The sequence below is a fragment of the Eretmochelys imbricata genome, chromosome 7, assembly GCF_965152235.1.
Source record: "Eretmochelys imbricata isolate rEreImb1 chromosome 7, rEreImb1.hap1, whole genome shotgun sequence".
Classification (NCBI taxonomy): Eukaryota; Metazoa; Chordata; order Testudines; family Cheloniidae; genus Eretmochelys; species Eretmochelys imbricata.
Window position 1 is genome coordinate 27,169,599 of NC_135578.1, and position 19,726 is coordinate 27,189,324.

The 19,726-nt window shown below is 37.4% G+C and overlaps 1 protein-coding gene across 1 annotated transcript in view; it reads right to left on the minus strand.

Annotated features, from left to right (window-relative positions):
- CACNA2D3 (calcium voltage-gated channel auxiliary subunit alpha2delta 3) overlaps window positions 1-19,726 on the minus strand; it is a 722,234-nt gene that overhangs the window by 24,775 nt on the left and 677,733 nt on the right. Inside the window, exons 32-35 of the mRNA XM_077821951.1 lie at window positions 13,552-13,627; window positions 9,162-9,214; window positions 7,481-7,536; window positions 2,030-2,141 (exon numbers count right to left, since the gene is read on the minus strand). Of these exons, the coding sequence (XP_077678077.1) occupies window positions 2,030-2,141; window positions 7,481-7,536; window positions 9,162-9,214; window positions 13,552-13,627 (297 nt within the window). The remainder of the gene's footprint in view (window positions 1-2,029; window positions 2,142-7,480; window positions 7,537-9,161; window positions 9,215-13,551; window positions 13,628-19,726) is intronic.

Below are 19,726 nucleotides of genomic sequence, written 5' to 3' on the forward strand. Positions count from 1 at the left end.
GTGATAAAGTAATTTGCTGTGCATATTCTCGCTAATCCTCTGAGCAATGATGATAAAGCCATACTGTTTTATTTCTACATTGTTGACATCAAGCATAATATAGTAATATAACAATAAGTGGTGTTTGCTATGTGGGAACATAATGGCTTGATTTTCTTGAGTTTGTACTTTTCATGCAGTAGGACCTATTGTTACAATGAAAGTGTTCTGCAGGATTAGTTTATAAAATAAGACTACTTCTGTCACCAAAAGCCTTATAAAAAGAGTTGCTCTGACATGACTGCAATAGTTTCTTTATAACTAAATGATAACCAGAAATGAACTAGAAGTGAATACTCATTTTCAGCACGTCTTAAGTCTTCAAAAAGCTATGGGGTGATCAAAATGCACTCCTCAGCCCCAAGTTCTACAATATGGTTTGTAGCAGTTCTCATCCTTAATACAAAGGTGTAGCCCACAGGCTACTGGTTCCAGCATGAGATTATATGTCTTGATCCAAGTGGTCTGTGCTCAGATCAATATAGAATATTAAGTTCTGAGACTTGCAATTTCCAACTTTGTAGTAAAGTTGAGTGATGTTGCAATCTTTTGTATTTCATAAAAATTAAAAAGATCTCTTAGGCTTCTGACATGTTATTAATTTGTCCCTAAATATGTTAAAGGGTGGATGCCTCTGGCATACCGTCTGGCTGACCCCCCCACAATAAGTGTGTGAACCAAACACTTGATATTTCACTTGCTAGCTCCAACATAACATTGGCCACATTGCTGTGCTTCACTCTTTACAGTAAGAAAAATACATTTTTCAGATTCAGAAGTTTGTTCACTGTAACTAAACTGCCTTCACAAATGATCACTTTATAAATTATACCTCAGGGATTCACTCACTTATTTTTTTAAGATGTTCAGGTTATTACAAAGCATGTGTGTTGAAATGGGTTGAAATGAAAGTTTAGAGTGAAATCCTGCAAAACACCCATTGACTTCAGTTGGGCCAGGATTTCACCCTTAGTTACTAACTGCATATTGGTTTAGGATGGAGGAAGAAGGCTATAACAATTTCTGTCTGAACCAAATAAATCAAAAGTGGTAGGAATTTTGATTGTACTAGTTCTTCTTGGTATTTCTGTGATGGAAAGGATACTACTGCAAATATTAATGTGTTTTGTGACAATGATCTCTCAGCATACGGAAAGTTAAATTAAACAACAGAAACCATCACTAAGTATACAAAATTAATATAATCATGTGCATAAACTATACTTCTGTTCAGTCACTGAGCGACATTCTAATGATAATATACTGTTAAGTGACATTTCTTATTATCGATTTAGAGAGACACTAATGCAATGAGCAAGCATATTACTTTTGGGGGGGAAAGTTGGGACGAATTAATTTTCTTTGAAGTTCTTCTTTTAACCCTGGCAAGGACTCGTCTACTATCGTAATAGTACAAGCAACCAAGGGATGTCTAATGTGTGCCAGACTTGTCCATTGTCAGCTCAGCTTCCCAGCGCGAAAGCTTGGGAAAAGATCTTTACTCCTCTCCCATGCTTTTCAGCTTAACAACTCCAATATGGGGAGAGTGTTGGAGAGTCAAACAGAACAAACAGATACCACTGCACCAAAAGCCAGTGGAATTCCTACGTTGTTTTGCTTATAGGACAACTAACTGCCTTGACCTTTCATTTGTATGTAAATCAGTAAATAATTCTCCCTTTTTTAGGATATTGCACAAGTCTGGTCTCCAGTCGTTGACCTAAAACTTATACCACTGCAAAGAACTTCTTCATTCACTAGAAGCCTGGACCTACCCAGCATTTTCTGGTACAGTAAAATATCCCTTGCTTTAATTTCAGAACATTAACCCTTTATATGACCCCTACACTACTGATAGAAATGGCATCCAGTCATTGATGGATAAGACACACTGTAAAAGCTAGAACTGCATATCCTTCAACATAAACTTAAAAATCTCAGTTTATCTGGTTTGTCACAATCTGTTGTATAAAAAATTGAAAGGGCTTACTTGAAACAGTCATCACAAGCAATGTTTCCCGTGGTCTCCTTTATCGTGCGTTCAGAAACAAATGCTGGATATTCAGTATCACAAGGCTCTAGGGTTTGTTTCAATCTCTGTGCTATAGGCATATAAAAATATCTTAATGTTACTTGGGAAGAACAGGCACACAAAAACTCTCAACAATGTGAGCTACTGTACCAAACAGCTTACAGTGAATGGAAATGTTACTCAGCTTCTGCCACCCTGTGATATTTCCTAGGCAGTGCAAAATGCTTTTTTTTAATTAACAAAAAACTCTTTTAGCTGGGGGATGTAATTTTGTAAGACATAAACCTTATCATAGTTATTTGCGATTTACCCTTAGCCAAGCTAGTTTTCATTTATGGACAAGATCTTGTTTTCACACTATGGATAGACTCAAGCGAAACTAGCTGCTGCTTTTATGTTTCAAGTGTACATATCTACTTTCTAATTCTCCTTAATAATTGTATTTAAATGTATTTGCTGGAGTACCCCTAATTAAGGTACTGTACATTCAATTGAAGTCAGCATATCATTTCTGTGGAGGGTGACCCTCGAGACTTTGCATTGTCTCAGAACTCACAAAGAAAGGACATAGGGGACAAAAAAAAAAGGAAAAAAGAAAAAAGATCTCACCAAGAAGTGATGCTCAGGTTTTGGGTGTCTTTTATCTCTGGCTTTTTCCCTCCCTAACATAATAATACTTAATTTTCCATAGCACTTTTCATCCATAGATGCCTCAAAGTGCTTTACATGGGAGGGTAAGTATCACTATTCCCATTTTACCGTTGGGAAAACTGAGGCACACAGCAGTGACATGACTTGTTCCTAGTCAAACCACAGGACAATGACAGAGCTGAGAATGACATGCAGGTCTCCTTACCCCCACTCTAGTGACTTATTCACTGGATCATATTTTACTGCTTATATGTGCAAACAACCTCTAGACGTATCTTCAACTAATTGCTTTCTGGGGAAACTGGCTATCAATTATGTAAGGATAGATTACACTGAACAGGCTCATGGACTCCACAGTTTCTCCACTCAAGATCGTTTTAGAGCCAATGGTAAGCCTACTGCAGATCAGTCAGGGAATTATCGCAAAGTTGGGTTTGTAAGTCAAAGAAAACAGTAGGATATATCTCTCCGAACTATATTATTTTTTACATGCCAAACAAAAACAAATTTTCTCATATGCATCAAACTTAGGCGGGGTATTGTTGGAGGGAGATGAGAAGACAGGAAGAGGGGGAGATTAATATGATATGTCTCATCCTTTTTTATACAGGCACTTAGGCACCTAAGTCATGTTAGTGGTTTTGAAAACTTTACCTCTGGCCTGGACTACACTACAGAGTTAGGTCGATTGAAAAGCAGCTTATGCAGGGGTGCTGGAGGAATTTTTATAGTAGGGGTATAGAGAGCTATTGAACCAAACTGTAAACCCTGTGTATAATGGAAACCACTTCAAGCCTGAGGGTATAGCACCCCCAGCTCCAGCACCTATGAGCTTACGTCGACCTAACTATGTAAGTGTCTATACTACAATGGTGCTCCCGCCCATGTAAATTGCCCACTACATCAACCTAATAACACCACCTCCATGAGAGGCATAGCACTTAAGTGGCTGTAGTTCGGGTGATGCAGTGTTTATGTTACTTACATCACCTGTTGATGAGGGATTTATTTGGGGGGAAGAGAGCCCAAGGCTGGCTACCTCCCAGTGAGGGATTGAGGGCAGGGAGGAGAGCCCAAGCCTGTTTGACCCCTGGCAAGGCATTAAGTGTGGGGGGAAATCCCTCACTGGGAGGCAGCAAGGCTCAGGCTCTTCTCACCTCCCCCAATCCCTTACCAGGAGGTGGCCACAGTCCAGGCTGCCAGCCCTGGCACTGAGGCTCCCACCACCAGGGCGGGGGCTAGGGTGTCTCCAGCTGTCAACTCTGGGGTAGGGAGGTTCTGGCTGTCAGTGCCCCACTTCAGTCGGTGGAAGCGCTCCAGGTGAGGACATGTTCCGCTGACAGAAGGAGCTGTTGTGGACATGAGAAACCGCAATAATGATTGCGGGGCTGTACGTCAATCTAACTTAGGTCAGCTTAATTTTGGAATGTAGACAAGGCCTCTGTGTCTTGCACCGATGGAACTAATCTGACTCTGTTTTACAGAGTGGGAAATATCTGATCCACAGAAACCTGTGCATCATGCTTCATGAGTAAGATTTACATTTAAATAATTAAGGAGATTTGAGAATTATATTCATTTTACACTAGTCAGGAATTTATGATGGAAAAAATCTTTATAATCAAATGCGTGAAAACTAGAGGAGTCGGGGGAATCACCTGACACTGTAGGGTTCTGCCTCTGTTAGGGACCACTTTATTGGGTCTGGCCACCTAGATGAGGTTAACTGGCAAGGATCTGCACCATCCCCCCTTTCCTTCCTGTTCTCTCCATTTGGGATGGTGAATACCTGCTGCACCAGAATGGTTGGTGTGATCCCCACCTATGATTCTGGAGCCCTACTCCCTCATGTATCAACAGACCTAGGTAACAAAGAGGCTGCCAGAGACTGGAAAGTTTCAGATTTCTCTGGTCTCTTGATTGTGAGGCCCAAGGTTGAGGAAGCCATCTCCCGTCTCAAATTCATAAGTGTGAGAGAGGTTATGGGGCTCCGTGATACAGGTAGAAATATTTCTCCTACCATGAAGTTGATGAGCTGGCAGGTGTTTGGAGCAGGTTTTGTGTCAATAATAATGCACAAAATATACTTGTCATATTTTGGGCAGCAAGGAATTTTACCCTTGGAGGGACTGAAAATCACTATGATCTATGAGGTATTGTTAAGAAAGGCATGGGAATTTGTTGCTACTGCGTGAGTTCTTTGGTTTTAATTGAGTGAGGTATATACATGTTCACTGTAACTCTCAATAGTACTAATGGGAGCAATGCTGTGGCATCTGAATAAGAACATACCTCAACATTTGCTTTTCGGAATACTTTTTCTTTCATTTGTCTTGGGTAATGGAAGCCAATTTCCAAATGACTGCCAGATCACCAAATTCTAATTAGGTAAGCTAGTTTTATAAAAATGATAGCTTTCCAGTGAGCAGGAGCCCTATTCATTAAGGAAATGGAGCAGGTGAAGTGTATAATGACATGCAACATTTTTAGCTAAAACATGAATGAATGTCCCTCATTCACACTGTTGCTTTTCAGTAAAGTAATGGTAAATTTTTGGTTGTGGGGGGGAAGATAAAATGGCAAGTTAATAATATTGGTGGTGTTTGGTATCTAGAACATACCTACAAACCAAAGCAGGTGTTTAACTACATAGACATTTAACAAAGAGAGGTACTAATTATAAAGTCATCTCTTCAAATGTGATGCATGCACCATTTGGATGGACTGCATCAGGACTAGAGGTAGTAGGGTGACCAGACAGCAATGTGAAAAATCGGGACGGGGGTGAGGGGTAAAAGTAACCTATATAAGAAAAAGCCCCCAAAATCGGGACTGTCCCTATAAAATCAGGATATCTGGTCACGCTAAGAGGTGGGCAAAAAACTGATTTTTTGGTTTTCTGGAAGTTCCAGAAAAATGGAAAAAAAATCAGTTCAAACCAAACCAAAAATGAAAATTCAGACTTTTTGTAAATCAGACAGACACAAATTTTGTTTTGGGACAAAAGAAATATTTGGTTTCTGAGCATTTTAAGCCTTTTTTAAAATAAAAGCAAAGAGCTAGATTCACAAAACCAAAGCAGGGGATGGTGGTCCCCTTAACACAAATGGTTAGGGTACTCACTTGGGATGTTTGAGACCCAGGTTTGAATCCCTGCTACAGAGCTAGTATTTGAATTCTTCCCCCATTCCAGGATGGCACCCTTACCACCAAGCTAGGGTATTCTGGGTCTCCCAGTGTCACATGCTGAAGCTGTTCAATTTCGTATAAAATACGTGATTAGTCATTGGGCCAGAGAGAACAAAGCGCTACAGTCTGGTAATTAGGCCACCCAGCTAGGATGATGGAGATCCAAGATCAAGTCCCTGTGCTAATGACCATTTAATTATTTGTACAATGGAACAGCTTCAATAGGTGAGATTGAGAGAGATCCACCACAGAATACCCTCTAGTCTGGTGGTAAGGGCACTCAGCTGAAATGTGGGACACTCAGGTCTGAATCCCTGCTCCAGAGAAGGGAACTGAACCCATGTCTTCCCCTGTCCTAGGAGGATGCCTGAGCTACTAGGATCCTGGGTATGTGGAGGAGGAGGCAACAGAATCAAACCAGGATCAAAGGAATGCAAAAGATAAATGAAAGGTTACGTGTGCACCCCTTGCTCCTAAACTATGCTATCAGCAACTCAGGATCTGGGCCTTGAAATGGAGAATGTTTTAATTGTTATAGTGGCAAATGACAACCTAGTGTAATGATACCTAGTGTAATAAACAGTTTAATAACACTATTCTTACTAATTATCATACAGCAATTCTGAAGTATCCAAAAAGATTAAAAAAAATATAAGAGCTGATCAAAACTAGAAATTTTCATTGTGCAGGAAATTCTGACATTCTGATATTTGTTTTCATTCCAAATCAGAAAAAAATAAATGGCAAGTTCCCATGAAACAAAAATGTTGACCTTTTTTTTTTAAAAAAACTGATTCCATAAAATCTAAACTTTCGTTCCATTTTCAACTTTGTTAGCACTTTTATAATCTATCATAATTTATAATAGACTATAAAATAAAATAAATTTTAAAATAAAGTCATTTTTAAACAACAAAAAAATCAAAGCACTCTGTTCTGACAAGGTCAAAATGGAATATTTAGACCTTATCAAAATGTGGTCTTTTTTCCAAGTTTTTTTCCTAAATGGAATTGTTAAATTAACATATTCCCACAGAATGTTTTGATTTTGATAAAACAGCATTTTCCAATAGAAAATAAATTCCATCAGAAAAATTTTGACCAGCTCTATACAATATGTGCTATAAACAGAATGAGGCTAATGGTGATGCATTAAGCAGGAAGATTTTTTTGTTTTTAATTTAGAAAAGAAAAAAATATTAGAACAGGAAAAATTCATCTTGTTTTATTGTATTCTGTTTTTTGTTTAAAATCACCTTCACAAAATCATCCTTAATATTATTTATATGTCACATGCATTTTAAGTTCTGCTTTTATGCTAATACATTGTAATTTCACTGCAGTATTAAAAAGACACATAAGCACACACACACAGAGATATGGAAAATAACTGAATCCTAAACTATCATAATGAGGGCTGAAAGAGAATATAATATTGATGACAGACAAAAATTTACCATTAACAATATTAATATAGTAAATAAAACACTTAATGTATGTTTTAATATTAAAAGGGCAATTAAATCTAGAATATTTTTCATTCGGGCCATAAGAACAGTTTACACTTACCTTTTGCTGTTAAATCTGAGTGCCACCAACTGCACAAATTAAATTCCACCAAGAACCTAAAGAAATTATCAAAATGTTTCATATTATTACATAGAACGTTTTCAAAATATTAGCTCTTTCTTCCATCTTTAACATGTCGGTAGGGTGATACCATTCGTCCCATTTTAAATAAAAACAAACAAGAAACTGATGTTCAAGCTGCTAGCATAACTCCTGAGTTATCTTTTGCTATTGCTATATTTTCACTAGGCTTTATCTTGCCAGTGAAAACTTATTCTGAAATTAACACTATCGAGATATTGTAGCTACATCATTTTACAATCAAGAGCTTTTACATGAGAAAGCTCATTAAAATTCCCAGTGCATGGCAGCCCACAGCAATTTTACAGTTGACCATTATTTATAGTTATTCTTCATCATACAGAATATTTTGATTCTCTAGTAAAAAACCATATGGTTAGAACTTTCCTGGCCATGATACAGCAATACAAATAAAATACTTTCTTATGCTTATTCAAGGATCCTAAATAATAAAATATTATTTTACTTCTAGCGGTAGAACAGACTTGATTAACCAGAGGCTAACTAGTTTTGGGGGGTTTTTTGGTCTATCTATCTATCGAGAAAATACACTAGCCCATGAAAATACGCTGAAGGTCAACTGTAATGTATCAGCTTTTATTATAATGTGAAACCAACATGCAAAGTTAACCTTAATGACAAGAGACTACAAATTTTCAAATTCAGAAGGGGAGAAGTGTGTTTCTTGCAATTTTTGATGTTGTTACAACCAGCAAGAAAATCTCATTTGCAATGTGATTTTTTTCTGATATTTACTTTGAGAGATGCATTTCAATTCTGCAGAGTGTTAATGGCCAATTAATTACAGTTTCCAAGATCATACTTCAAACTGTCTTTTCAAAAGCTCATAATACTTTTCAATTAAAACAAAATAGTTACGAGAAAAGATTGCTTCCTATTTATGGAGAGATTACATTTAAGCCTGAAATTGAGCTGTCTGAAAAGTACAATAATAAAACACACAGCTTAGAATATTCTAAGTGATTTGTTTACATAATAACACAAAACAGATTTTTTTAAAGCTCTCCTTCCTTTTGTGTGATTCTTCCCTGTGCTTTTTTAGGCAATAGGTCCAATTTCTTTCAAAAGTCCATGCCCACTAATGCATCATCTATGTTCATTTAAAACATTGTGGGGATTAAATAAAGTCAACAATTAAATAACATGTGATAAGCACACCTTGATCTGGCATAAGTTTTAAAGGGTCCAACTTATAGAATACTTTATGAAATCACAAAATAACACAATGAATCACTAAGACAGCGTGTTCTATTGACTACAGCCCACCCAAGCAGCACTAAAAACAGCCAGACATTCATGTTAAATTTAACAGTAACCACAATAATAAATTTGGTTTGCGTATTGCAAGCTGCTAGACTGCTAAGCAAAGACATAAGGATATAAGTGACAACCATGAATAACTTATTAAAAGCTTCAATTATACATTCCTATATTATATATTTTCTAAGACTTTTACACCAGAGATTTAATAATAAAGAAAAATGTTACTGAATTAATAACAAGTTTTTTTTAAAAATAATTCAGTATGTAGGACAAAAAAGTTAAAATATTCTTTAAATTCTTGACAAAATTTACTTACACGGCAAGTTCAGTCATTATCCATTTTACTGCGGCAAAGAAGGCATTATAAGGCTGAAGAGAAGCAATTCATTTAATAAAAAGGTAAAACATACAGTATTTGTACTTTAACTGAAGGCTTTATAATAAAGACAATGGTATTTGAAACATATGGGTATCATGTCAAAAAGTAGCAGAGCTTTATCTAGGAGATTAAAAAGTAGATACAGTATCTCAATGGCAACATTTTAAAACATTCAAACTACACAGTCATGAAATGTGCTTTACAAGTAAAACAAACGTGATCCAATGCAGGAGTTATCATTGAGAAACAAGGAATTTCTGCAAATGATACTTAAATATTTTACCTCTAGGGGCTACTATTTCCTAGGCTAATGTGGAGGGAGTAGTACTGATAGATCACTTAAGTGTTTTCAATTGTAATTCACAGAGTTGCCTCTCTGCAATGTAAATCTCTATTCCTCACCTCACTGCCCTTCATTGTAATTGGGAGAGGAAAACTGACACAGCTTGAATTTACTTTTTGTATGTGAAGTCATCTCTGCCTTTCTGAAAGCCCAGAACTCGGGAATGTTCAGAGTGTTAAAATATTTATTAATTTTCCCTATATTTTGTGGGAAATTAATTAAACTAATAATTCAATTATTTTTAAATGGAAGTAAATTGATAATTTTGATTTTTATTGTGTTTTATACATTTTAAATATTTTTCAAATAAAGTATCAATAGCAATATTCATTTTGGGGGTAACCCATGCAGAATAGTTAGTTTCCTGAAATCTGAAATACAGAAGTCCATCCTCTCACATATTTGTGCACAGATCTTTCAGCTCTGTAAGATGTTTTGAGTTCTTCTTGTAGATGCCAGAGCATCAAGGCATAACTTTAAGCATATGCATAGTCCCACTGACTATAATGGAACTACTCAAATGCTTGAAGTCATGCATATGCTTAAGAACCTTGCTGAATCAGCACCTTAATAAGGTCCCCATTGCAGTAACATCTGGAATACCTAGGCACAATGGAAAAAGAATGGAATGTCAGCTTAAACTGTTTTATTTCTGATTTCTGGCAGGTGAGGAGGATGTTTAACTAAACAATGCCATTTTTTAAGAGCTTGGGGTCATGTTCTCCCCTAGGTGTATGCTGTGCAGAGAGAAACAGAACAACCCTCATCACACAGAGGATGCTATATACAGCATTTCCTCTCTTAGGGAAGTGGAATTTAAGATACAATTTACATGAGTTATTGTAGCTTTGAGCAGCAGCAACTTCCCAACTGAAGCTTTCAGAGACCACAGAGGGGGTTTTGGTACATGGCTGGTCAACCCACAGCCAACTGCAGTATAGTGTATGTGCCATCATTGCTAGAAAGGGATGCTGAAGTGGTGCATATAACCTGAGACCAACAAGATCTTGACCTATGAAGGGCTGATTTATAGGAAAAAATAAATGACTAAAGAGCTAAGTGATGACTAAAGGGGATAAGATAACCCTCTACCAGAGCTGGTCAGAAAATGAAATTTCCACTCAGTGGGAAATTTAGACAGTGCAAAAATTGTTTTAATTGGAAAATTCCATAGTTTCACACACAAAAAATAATCTGAAAATCCTTTATTCTGAAAAAATTGATTTTCCCTCATAATGTCGAATCACTTCATGTTGATAATATCAAAACAATATAAAATAAACACAATTTTAACATAATATTAAAGAAAAACATGAATTAAAATGTTCTAACATTATCAAAACAATGTTTCAAAAGTTCTGAATTGAAATATTTTGATGCTGTTGAAATTTTGCCATATCATCAAAATGAAACAAGAAAACTAAAATGTTATTCATTTAGATGTTTTCCTGGTGAAAATGTCATGGCAATTGACACTTTCTCATGAAATCTTTGATTTTGACTAAGCCGCATTTTCTGATGGAAAACTTGTTCTGACATTTTTTTAAACCAGCTGTACTGACTGCTGATATATATATGAAAGATCCTAACACTAAAGAGGGAGAGAAATCATTTAATGTCATGATCTTGCAAAGGGATCCACCTGGGTGGCCTTTATCCTTGCACAGGTCCCTTGTTAACACTGATTTATTGGTTTGGCTCATGGAGGTATAATTTGAAGTTAGTGGGTGAAATTAAGATAAGGAAAAATCAGGCTGAATATCAGGAAAAAAACTTCTTTATTATGAGACCTATTTGGCTGTGGAATAATCCCATAAAGGAAGGGCCAAAAATCCCGTCACACTTGGGACTTTTAAAACTAACCATACTGTACAGCACAATCCTACACTGACAATGAGATGGACTGGATGATCTATATGTCTCTTGTCCATTTCTAACCTCTATTATTTTAATCCCATGGTCTACAGGCATATTCTACAAATCCTGACTGTGCGCCATCTCCTGCTTTGCACAGTCACTCCTCCTGAGTGGATGATATGGTGGAACACTGTCTCTTTAAGACTTGTGCACAGTTTTAAACTTTCAACCTCAAGACCAGCCTTACTTGTGCCTGCAATTGTACATATGTAATTCTGAGGTGGGAATATAGCACATATGTGAACATGAACAGTATGTGTCTGTGCAAATTGTACGGTAAGGTGCCTAATAGGCGACTTACATGTGCAAAGCTGTGGGCCAAGACACAAATGAGCTGCTTTTTAAAATCTGGCCTTAACGTCTCAGCCTGCATTTTCTTTACACTGTCACTGCAGTCATGATACTTGGAGATGGGTGAACCAGCAGAGATAAAATAAACTCCAAGTGAAGCTTTGCCCAGCCTTCAAAGTGAAACTGAAGTAAATCTCTTTTGGGAGTCCAAAAAACAAATGGTTATCTTTGATAGAAAATGTTCACCACATGTCTCAGTATATGCCACAATTTTCCAGGAAAGGCTTTTCTTCCAATATTCCCAGTGTGACCAGAAATAGGGAGTAATGACTATCTCTTGCAAAAATGTCTGCTTTTGAGATATAATTTTTGCATACCAAAGAGGTTAGGATAGTACAACTCCACATTCTGGGATGCTGATCCAGACTGAACTGACACCCTGCCTCCCCCCAAAAAACCTTTTTGATGTTTTTCCATTGCTGTTACTTTAAAGACATTTTATATCTCTCCTGCAAATCTGATTCAGAATATTCCATATCATTTAGCTGACATCTTACAACTTGATCCTGAAAACACTTACTGCTTTGCATAGTGCTATATAGTCCCAATATGATAGTAAGCATCTCTAAGCTCAGGCCTTTGCTTGGAAATGTTGTATTCCATATCTTCAGGTATTTAAAAATATGTAGGCTCATGCAAATACATACATGCAAATGTTGTAAAATGCATATGATTATTCAACAAGGCATAAAAGTTATACATAGATATTTGGAAATCACCATAATATTTAAATATTTACCTAGCAGTTTAAGTAATTATGCTGACAGAACTATTAGGTTTAGCTTGTATATCTGTACTCAGGTACATTTTAAAAAAAAATCTGTTTAATAACTTTTTCTAGAGTCTATGATATCAGTGAATAGGGTCCTTCAGTTTTGCAAATATTTTGTGGCAGCCTTTATATACACATTTTTTACGCTAAATACTAACAAATTTGGTTAAAAACAATTCATTTTGTAATATAAAAGAGATAATTCAACTATATACATCCAATCTAATGGTCCATTCTGGCTTTTAAAAAAAAACTATGAATATTTTGTATTATAAAACACCCTAAAATTATTAACTGCAGCTCTGATCCTTTAATGACCAGAGGTCTGCTCACGTGGAACACATTTGACTTCACTCGGGTTCTGAGAAGGCACAGGAGTCTATATGCAGACCTAGGTTTAAGTGGTCAGTGAAATTCCACTTTAGAAAAATAGATCTGTTGTTCAGTTTACTGCAGAACTTCAAAACAAGGTGCAGAAAACATTAACTTGAAGGCTTTAACAAATCCAACCACCCTGTAATTAAAACCTCCCAAACCTTTTTTTTTAACAAATTATATATTTTAACATTCCAGATCTTTGCCTAAAGCAAATGTTTATAGTTAATTTAGAAAGTTATGAGAGTAGGTGTTCAAAATGGGACAAATAACATGCTGACAGACCCTTAGCATTAGTAGTGCTAGTGGAAAAAGCTACCGTACAAGAGTTTGGTCCTGCAAATACTTAAACACAGTGGATTTATGGATATAGAACCATTGTTCATATGGGATGGGATGATACGATAAATGTAAGAGCTTTAATAGTTCCAAATAGCAATAATAGGCTTGTGATAACTACAATCAAAATATTACATCATATATATAACTTGCAACAATTTTATATATATATTTGTAACAATTTTCTGGTGATTTTGTGCAAGGGTGCTCATAATGTTAACTATACTTACGTCCAGTAAGCTATGGGCACTGTCGCTACTCTCTTTGTTTGTTCTACACATGGCCTGGTAGTCATAAAGTGTAATTCTATAGAGAAGAACAGAAAACTGCTTGACTAAGAAGAAAACACACCAGAATAAAATGGTGAAATACAACAGGGTCTGCCCACAAAGTAGGCAGCAAAATAAAATTTAAAAGGGGGAGGAAAGGGGAGGGAGGGTCATTAAAATACATTCCAGACAAAGGAGCATAAAGGCAAGAAACACTGTAAAACTTCGTAAGGATTTTATCAGGCTGTGGGACAAAACGACGGCATAGTTGGGAGAAGAGAAAATAGGGAAAGGTACACATACAGTATAACAGATGGTGGGGTAAACTATGCAAGGAAAAGGAGACTATACATTCAACAGGATGCTTAAACAATTAGATTTTGATTCTGGACTGAGATCTGCACATTTAGCCCCAGGAAGCGAAACAACCTATGCATTTGAGGGGCTACTTGTACCACAACACTCTCTGTACCCTCAAAGGTGAAGTAAGACATCTCCACACATCTAGAGAGTCCACATACCAGTTATCCCCTCCAAGGGTTGTGGCTTCCCAAGAAGTGGGAGTTTGAAGCTCAGCGTATTCGCTATTTCGATATTCCAACCAGCATGAGTGTAACTGTGCTACTTTTTATGAGCGCAAAATATTCAATATGTATAGTGCTTGCTGTAATAAACAATTTATAGGAACCTCCTCAGATGCATAGTCAAAAGGGAGCTCTCTGCCATCTTTGACATAACTGAGAGATTTTGTGTAAAATCCAGCACTTAAAGACACGTGAAATTGTGACAATCTCTAAAAATGTGTCCATAGAACAATGAGTCAATTACACCCATCCACATAGATCGCTTTTAACATCTGTGACAGATGAAATATTGATTTTAATCATCATTTAATAAGTCATTACAAATATGAATTAACAAACGTTACTAATGTAAATTAAACATCCATTTAATGGTTTCATCATCATAAGTATGAGAGAACACAAGTGGATGTGAATGGCTTATAAAAATGTGAAAGGGGACTGCAGTGTTCTCTAACATTTGGCATGCCTCTAAGTGAAATGAAAAGCACATCACACTCTAGGGTTAGGCCATAGGATGCCACAGTGGCATGTCAAAGCCAAAGAGCCAGCTAATGACACATTTTTAACGTCACTCAGAAGCATTCTATACCATATACGTGAAATGTTAGCAATCCAAAGTGCAAATTGTTGCAGTCCATATTGTTAGGTAACTATATATAATCTAAATTTGTGACTGGAACTGTCACTAAGAGGTTCTGAGAATCATTCAAATGTTAGGTTTCAGAGTAGCAGCTGTGTTAGTCTGTATTCGCAAAAAGAAAAAGGAGTACTTGGGGCACCTTAGAGACTAACAAATTTATTTGAGCATAAGCTTTCGTGAGCTACAGCTCACTTCATCGGATGCATTCAGTGGAAAATACAGTGCGGAGATTTATATACATAGAGAACATGAAACAATGAGTGTTACCATACACACTGTAAGGAGAGTGATCACTTAAGATGAGCTATTACCAGCAGGAGAGCGGGGCGGGGGCAGAGGGGGGGAGAAAACCTTTTGTAGTGATAATCAAGGTGGGCCATTTCCAGCAGTTGACAAGAACGTCTGAGGAACAGTGATGTCACGGCAAACCTGGTGGCTGAACTTTGTCCTCACCCATAACTATTTCATATTTGGGGACAATGTATACCTTCAAATCAGCGGCACTGCTATGGGTACCCGCATGGCCCCACAGTATGCCAACATTTTTATGACTTAGAACAACGCTTCCTCAGCTCTCGTCCCCTAATGCTCCTACTCTACTTGCGCTACATTGATGACATCTTCATCATCTGGACCCATAGAAAAGAAGCCCTTGAGGAATTCCACCATGATTTCAACAATTTCCACCCCACCATCAACCTCAGCCTGAACCAGTCCACACAAGAGATCCACTTCCTGGACACTATGGTGCTAATAAGCGATGGTCACATAAACACCACCCTATACCGGAAACCTACTGACCACTATTCCTACCTACATGCCTCCAGCTTTCACCCAGACCACACCACACAATCCATTGTTTACAGCCAAGCTGTACGATACAACCGCATTTCCTTCAACCCCTCAGACAGAGATAAACACCTACAAGATCTCTGTCAAGCATTCTTACAACTACAATACCCACCTGCGGAAGTGAAGAAACAGATTGAAAGAGCCAGAAGAGTACTCAGAAGTCACCTACTGCAGGACAGGCCCAACAAAGAAAATAACAGAATGTCACTAGCCATCACTTTCAGCCCTCAACTAAAACCTCTCCAACGCATCATCAAGGATCTACAACCTATCCTGAAGGACAACCATCACTCTCACAGATCTTGGGAGACAGGCCAGTCCTTGGTTACAGACAGCCCCCCAACCTGAAGCAAATACTCACCAGCAACTACACACCACACAACAGAACCACTAACCCAGGAACCTATCCTTGCAATAAAGCCCATTGCCAACTGTGCCCACATATCTATTCAGGGGACACCATCATAGGGCCTAATCACATCAGCCACACTATCAGAGGCTCATTCACCTGCACATCCACCAATGTGATATATACCATCATGTGCCAGCAATGCCCCTCTGCCATGTACATTGGCCAAACTGGACAGTCTCTATGTAAAAGAATAAATGGACACAGACCGGACGTCAAGAATTGTAACATTCAAAAACTAGTTGGAGAACACTTCAATCTCTCTGGTCACTCGATTACAGACCTAAAAGTGGCAATTCTTCAACAAAAAAACTTCTAAAACAGACTCCAACGAGAGACTGCTGAATTGGAATTAATTTGCAAACTCGATACAATTAACTTAGGCTTGAATAGAGACTGGGAGTGGATGGGTCATTACACAAAGTAAAATTATTTCCCCATGTTTATTTCCCCCCCGCCCATCCCCCCCACTGTTCCTCAGATGTTCTTGTCAACTAGTGGAAATGGCCCACCTTGATCATCTCTACAAAAGGTTTTCTCCCCACCCCCCGCTCTCCTGCTGGTAATAGCTCACCTTAGTCGATCACTCTCCTTACAGTGTGTATGGTAACACCCATTGTTTCATGTTCTCTGTGTATATAAATCTCCCCACTGTATTTTCCACTGAATGCATCCGATGAAGTGAGCTGTAGCTCATGAAAGCTTATGCTCAAATAAATTTGTTAGTCTCTAAGGTGCCACAAGTACTCCTTTTATTCAAATGTTATATATTAGTTACACAGTATATTTCTTTCTGGCTCAGATACATTTTGACTAAGTGGTTTGGATCCTGCAGTTTCAGCTAAACATTTAGTATGTGTCACATAATGCTTTCTTACTTACTATATCTTATGTCCAGTAAAAAAAAATGGCAAGGAAGCCAGAGCTGTATCGGCCTGGCAGAAAGAGGCAAATGGTAGACAAAACGCATAACTAGAGACCTATACATGGGTGTAGGTTAAACACTGACCATATTTGGCAGAATCACGCCCACAGCCAGATCCACGCACACAGATCTGCCAAGACAAACAGAGCAGTACATGGTGTAAGTTGTGCTGCCCTTATGGCATGCAGAAATACACCACTTCTTCTAGCTTTCCCCCTTCTCCCCGCTAACCAGGGTTACACTTTCCAAGCCTCTCCATCTCCAGTCGTGGCTCCTGTGTTTCACTCCTCTGTATCTAAGAACCATGCACTGCTCTTATCACTGATGTCAGCACGTGTTAAGCACACAAAGAAGAGCAGTTTACAGGCTTTAATTGTTCTATGAAGAATTGCCAAAGAAGACTACTTCGCTGAAATGCCCCCACTCTCCCATGCCCCCTTGTCTGTTCTTAGAGTAGTGTTCAGTTTTCACTCCTTTCCTGGTATGTTTAATATAATGAATAAAAGTACTGCAAACGTGGTATTTGAAAAGTGCAATCATATCATCTAATGTCAGCTTCATCTGCTATAAGAGGTTTGTTAATCTGAAGATTGCTTTATCCTGCCTAGAAGTTTTAATGAAATTATATTACTATGTACCACTTAGAACATCTGTTATAATTATCATTTAGACTCCAGTCTTAAATATTGGAAGATGTCTTTAAATATTTTTTTAATATTAACGTTTGTAAATACTATGATTGTATAAGTGAAATGTTGCGTGTAATTTCTTTACTAAACATTCAATGATAAAGGTTAATAAAATATTGCAATATGAATTCAAACAAGTAATTTTGAATACAAAATTTAACTGAATAAACCTGGTTATATAGGCTGATGGTTAAGGATGGTATTGTTTTGGAAAAATCTAAGATTGCTCTTATTGTTTATAACACCTAGGTTAAAACATGTAGTGAAACAGAATTTTACTTTGCTGTAAGGCAAGAAGTAAGCCTTAGCTTTAAGGCACATGGAGAGAGTTATAACAGAGATCCTTTCAATCAAGGTGAGCATATAGCATAATAGCTATTGCTGGGCTGGAGTGCCACAAACCCATGTGTGTATGATACTGCAATGTGTTTATAGTCTTTTCTAAATATATTAAAGTGTTTCCAGAGAGAAGATTCCGGTTACAGGCGGAAAGTATAGGAAAGTCGCTTTCAAAACAGAGACAGTGTATCCAGGTGGAAAAAAAATTGAACAAATCTTAAGGAAAGCTGCAGGACAGATACAGTTTTCCTAATAAAGGCCTGGAATAAATTCTGCTTTTGTGAAGGAAGTACTGATGTTGTTACAACATGTGCTATTTAACAATGGCTATTAAATCCTACCAAACTGAGTAAAATAAGTTTTATGCTGTTTTTCAAAGGGTCAGCTTCAATGCTACTGAAAACCTGCATCTTTCCAAAGACAATTCAAACAACAACATCAACAAAGGATGTGCAGATCACATTAGCAAAAGTATGACTGTAGACAGCTTCATAAGGTCTAATTCTTCACCAATGGAAGCCAATGGGAAGATTGCAGTAACCATGAATGGCCATAGGATGATGCCCATAATGAGGCTGAAATTTGAACACTACAACATGTTGAAACAATTCAGGACTTTCATTCAACGTCACTATTAATAGATATTAAAGATCAATACAAATGGGTTCTACAGCATTCACAAATTCAAATGCCAGCTTTCCTTTATTCTTGAAAATGTGTTACAGCTCTAAGATTTCCTGTACATCAAAATGGTAAAAGACTTCTAGTGCTAATACTTGCAAACACCACTGTAGCATGAATAGCAAAAGTAGTGATCCAAGATTCTGAAGTGCTTCTGTGTAAAGATTTCATTTCTACAGTATTATATTAATACTAATGTCATTCTAAGATGTTATAAAATAATTTTTTCCTCAATATTTAGACAGGTTTAACTAAATGTTGCAAAAAGAAAGATTTTTAGATTATTTAGCCTTTCTGAAGTGATTGTGATGCTGTTTGAAAAGTTTGTGGCTACCTGTGTCCTGTTCAGCTGTTTATAGTTAAAGAACATGATAATTGCCAGCTTTCCCTCTGATCTAAATTTAAACCCATCTAGTTATGCCCAACCCAAGCCTGATGTGTTCTTAGAATCAGTAGATTATTCTTGCCAGAGGGAACATGCCTGAGTCTTTATGACATCACTGTACTGTTAACTGCCCACATTTCCATACTTTATCATCGTCACTGAAGTCCACAGAACAGTTGCTTTCAAAATCTGATATATGATAGACACAGACTATATATAAAACTTTAAGTAATGGAAAACAAATTTTCAACAGCTAACTATGCACCTCTGTTTTAGATAAACTTGGGGGATATATCCATTTTGGTGAAACCCTTTTATAGTCAGTTTCCTGATACAGTAAATTCAGTGTTGCACTTTACAATGTACTTGCAGTTGAGTAAAAATCTGGTTCAGGAAAATTAAACATCTAACCCAAAATCACTGGGTAGGCCAGAGTGGGGACCAGGCTTGACAGTATTTTTCCCATGCAGCTTCCTACAGTGAACTGTATCTCACTTGTGGGATATAGGCCTACATTGCTGTGCATGCATTAGAGGTAGAAGATTTCTCCCAGGTTATCTCTGGGTCCTGCTAGTTGTCCTCAGATCAGCATTTGGCTGCACCTCAACACTATTAGGGCTGTCACCTCTACC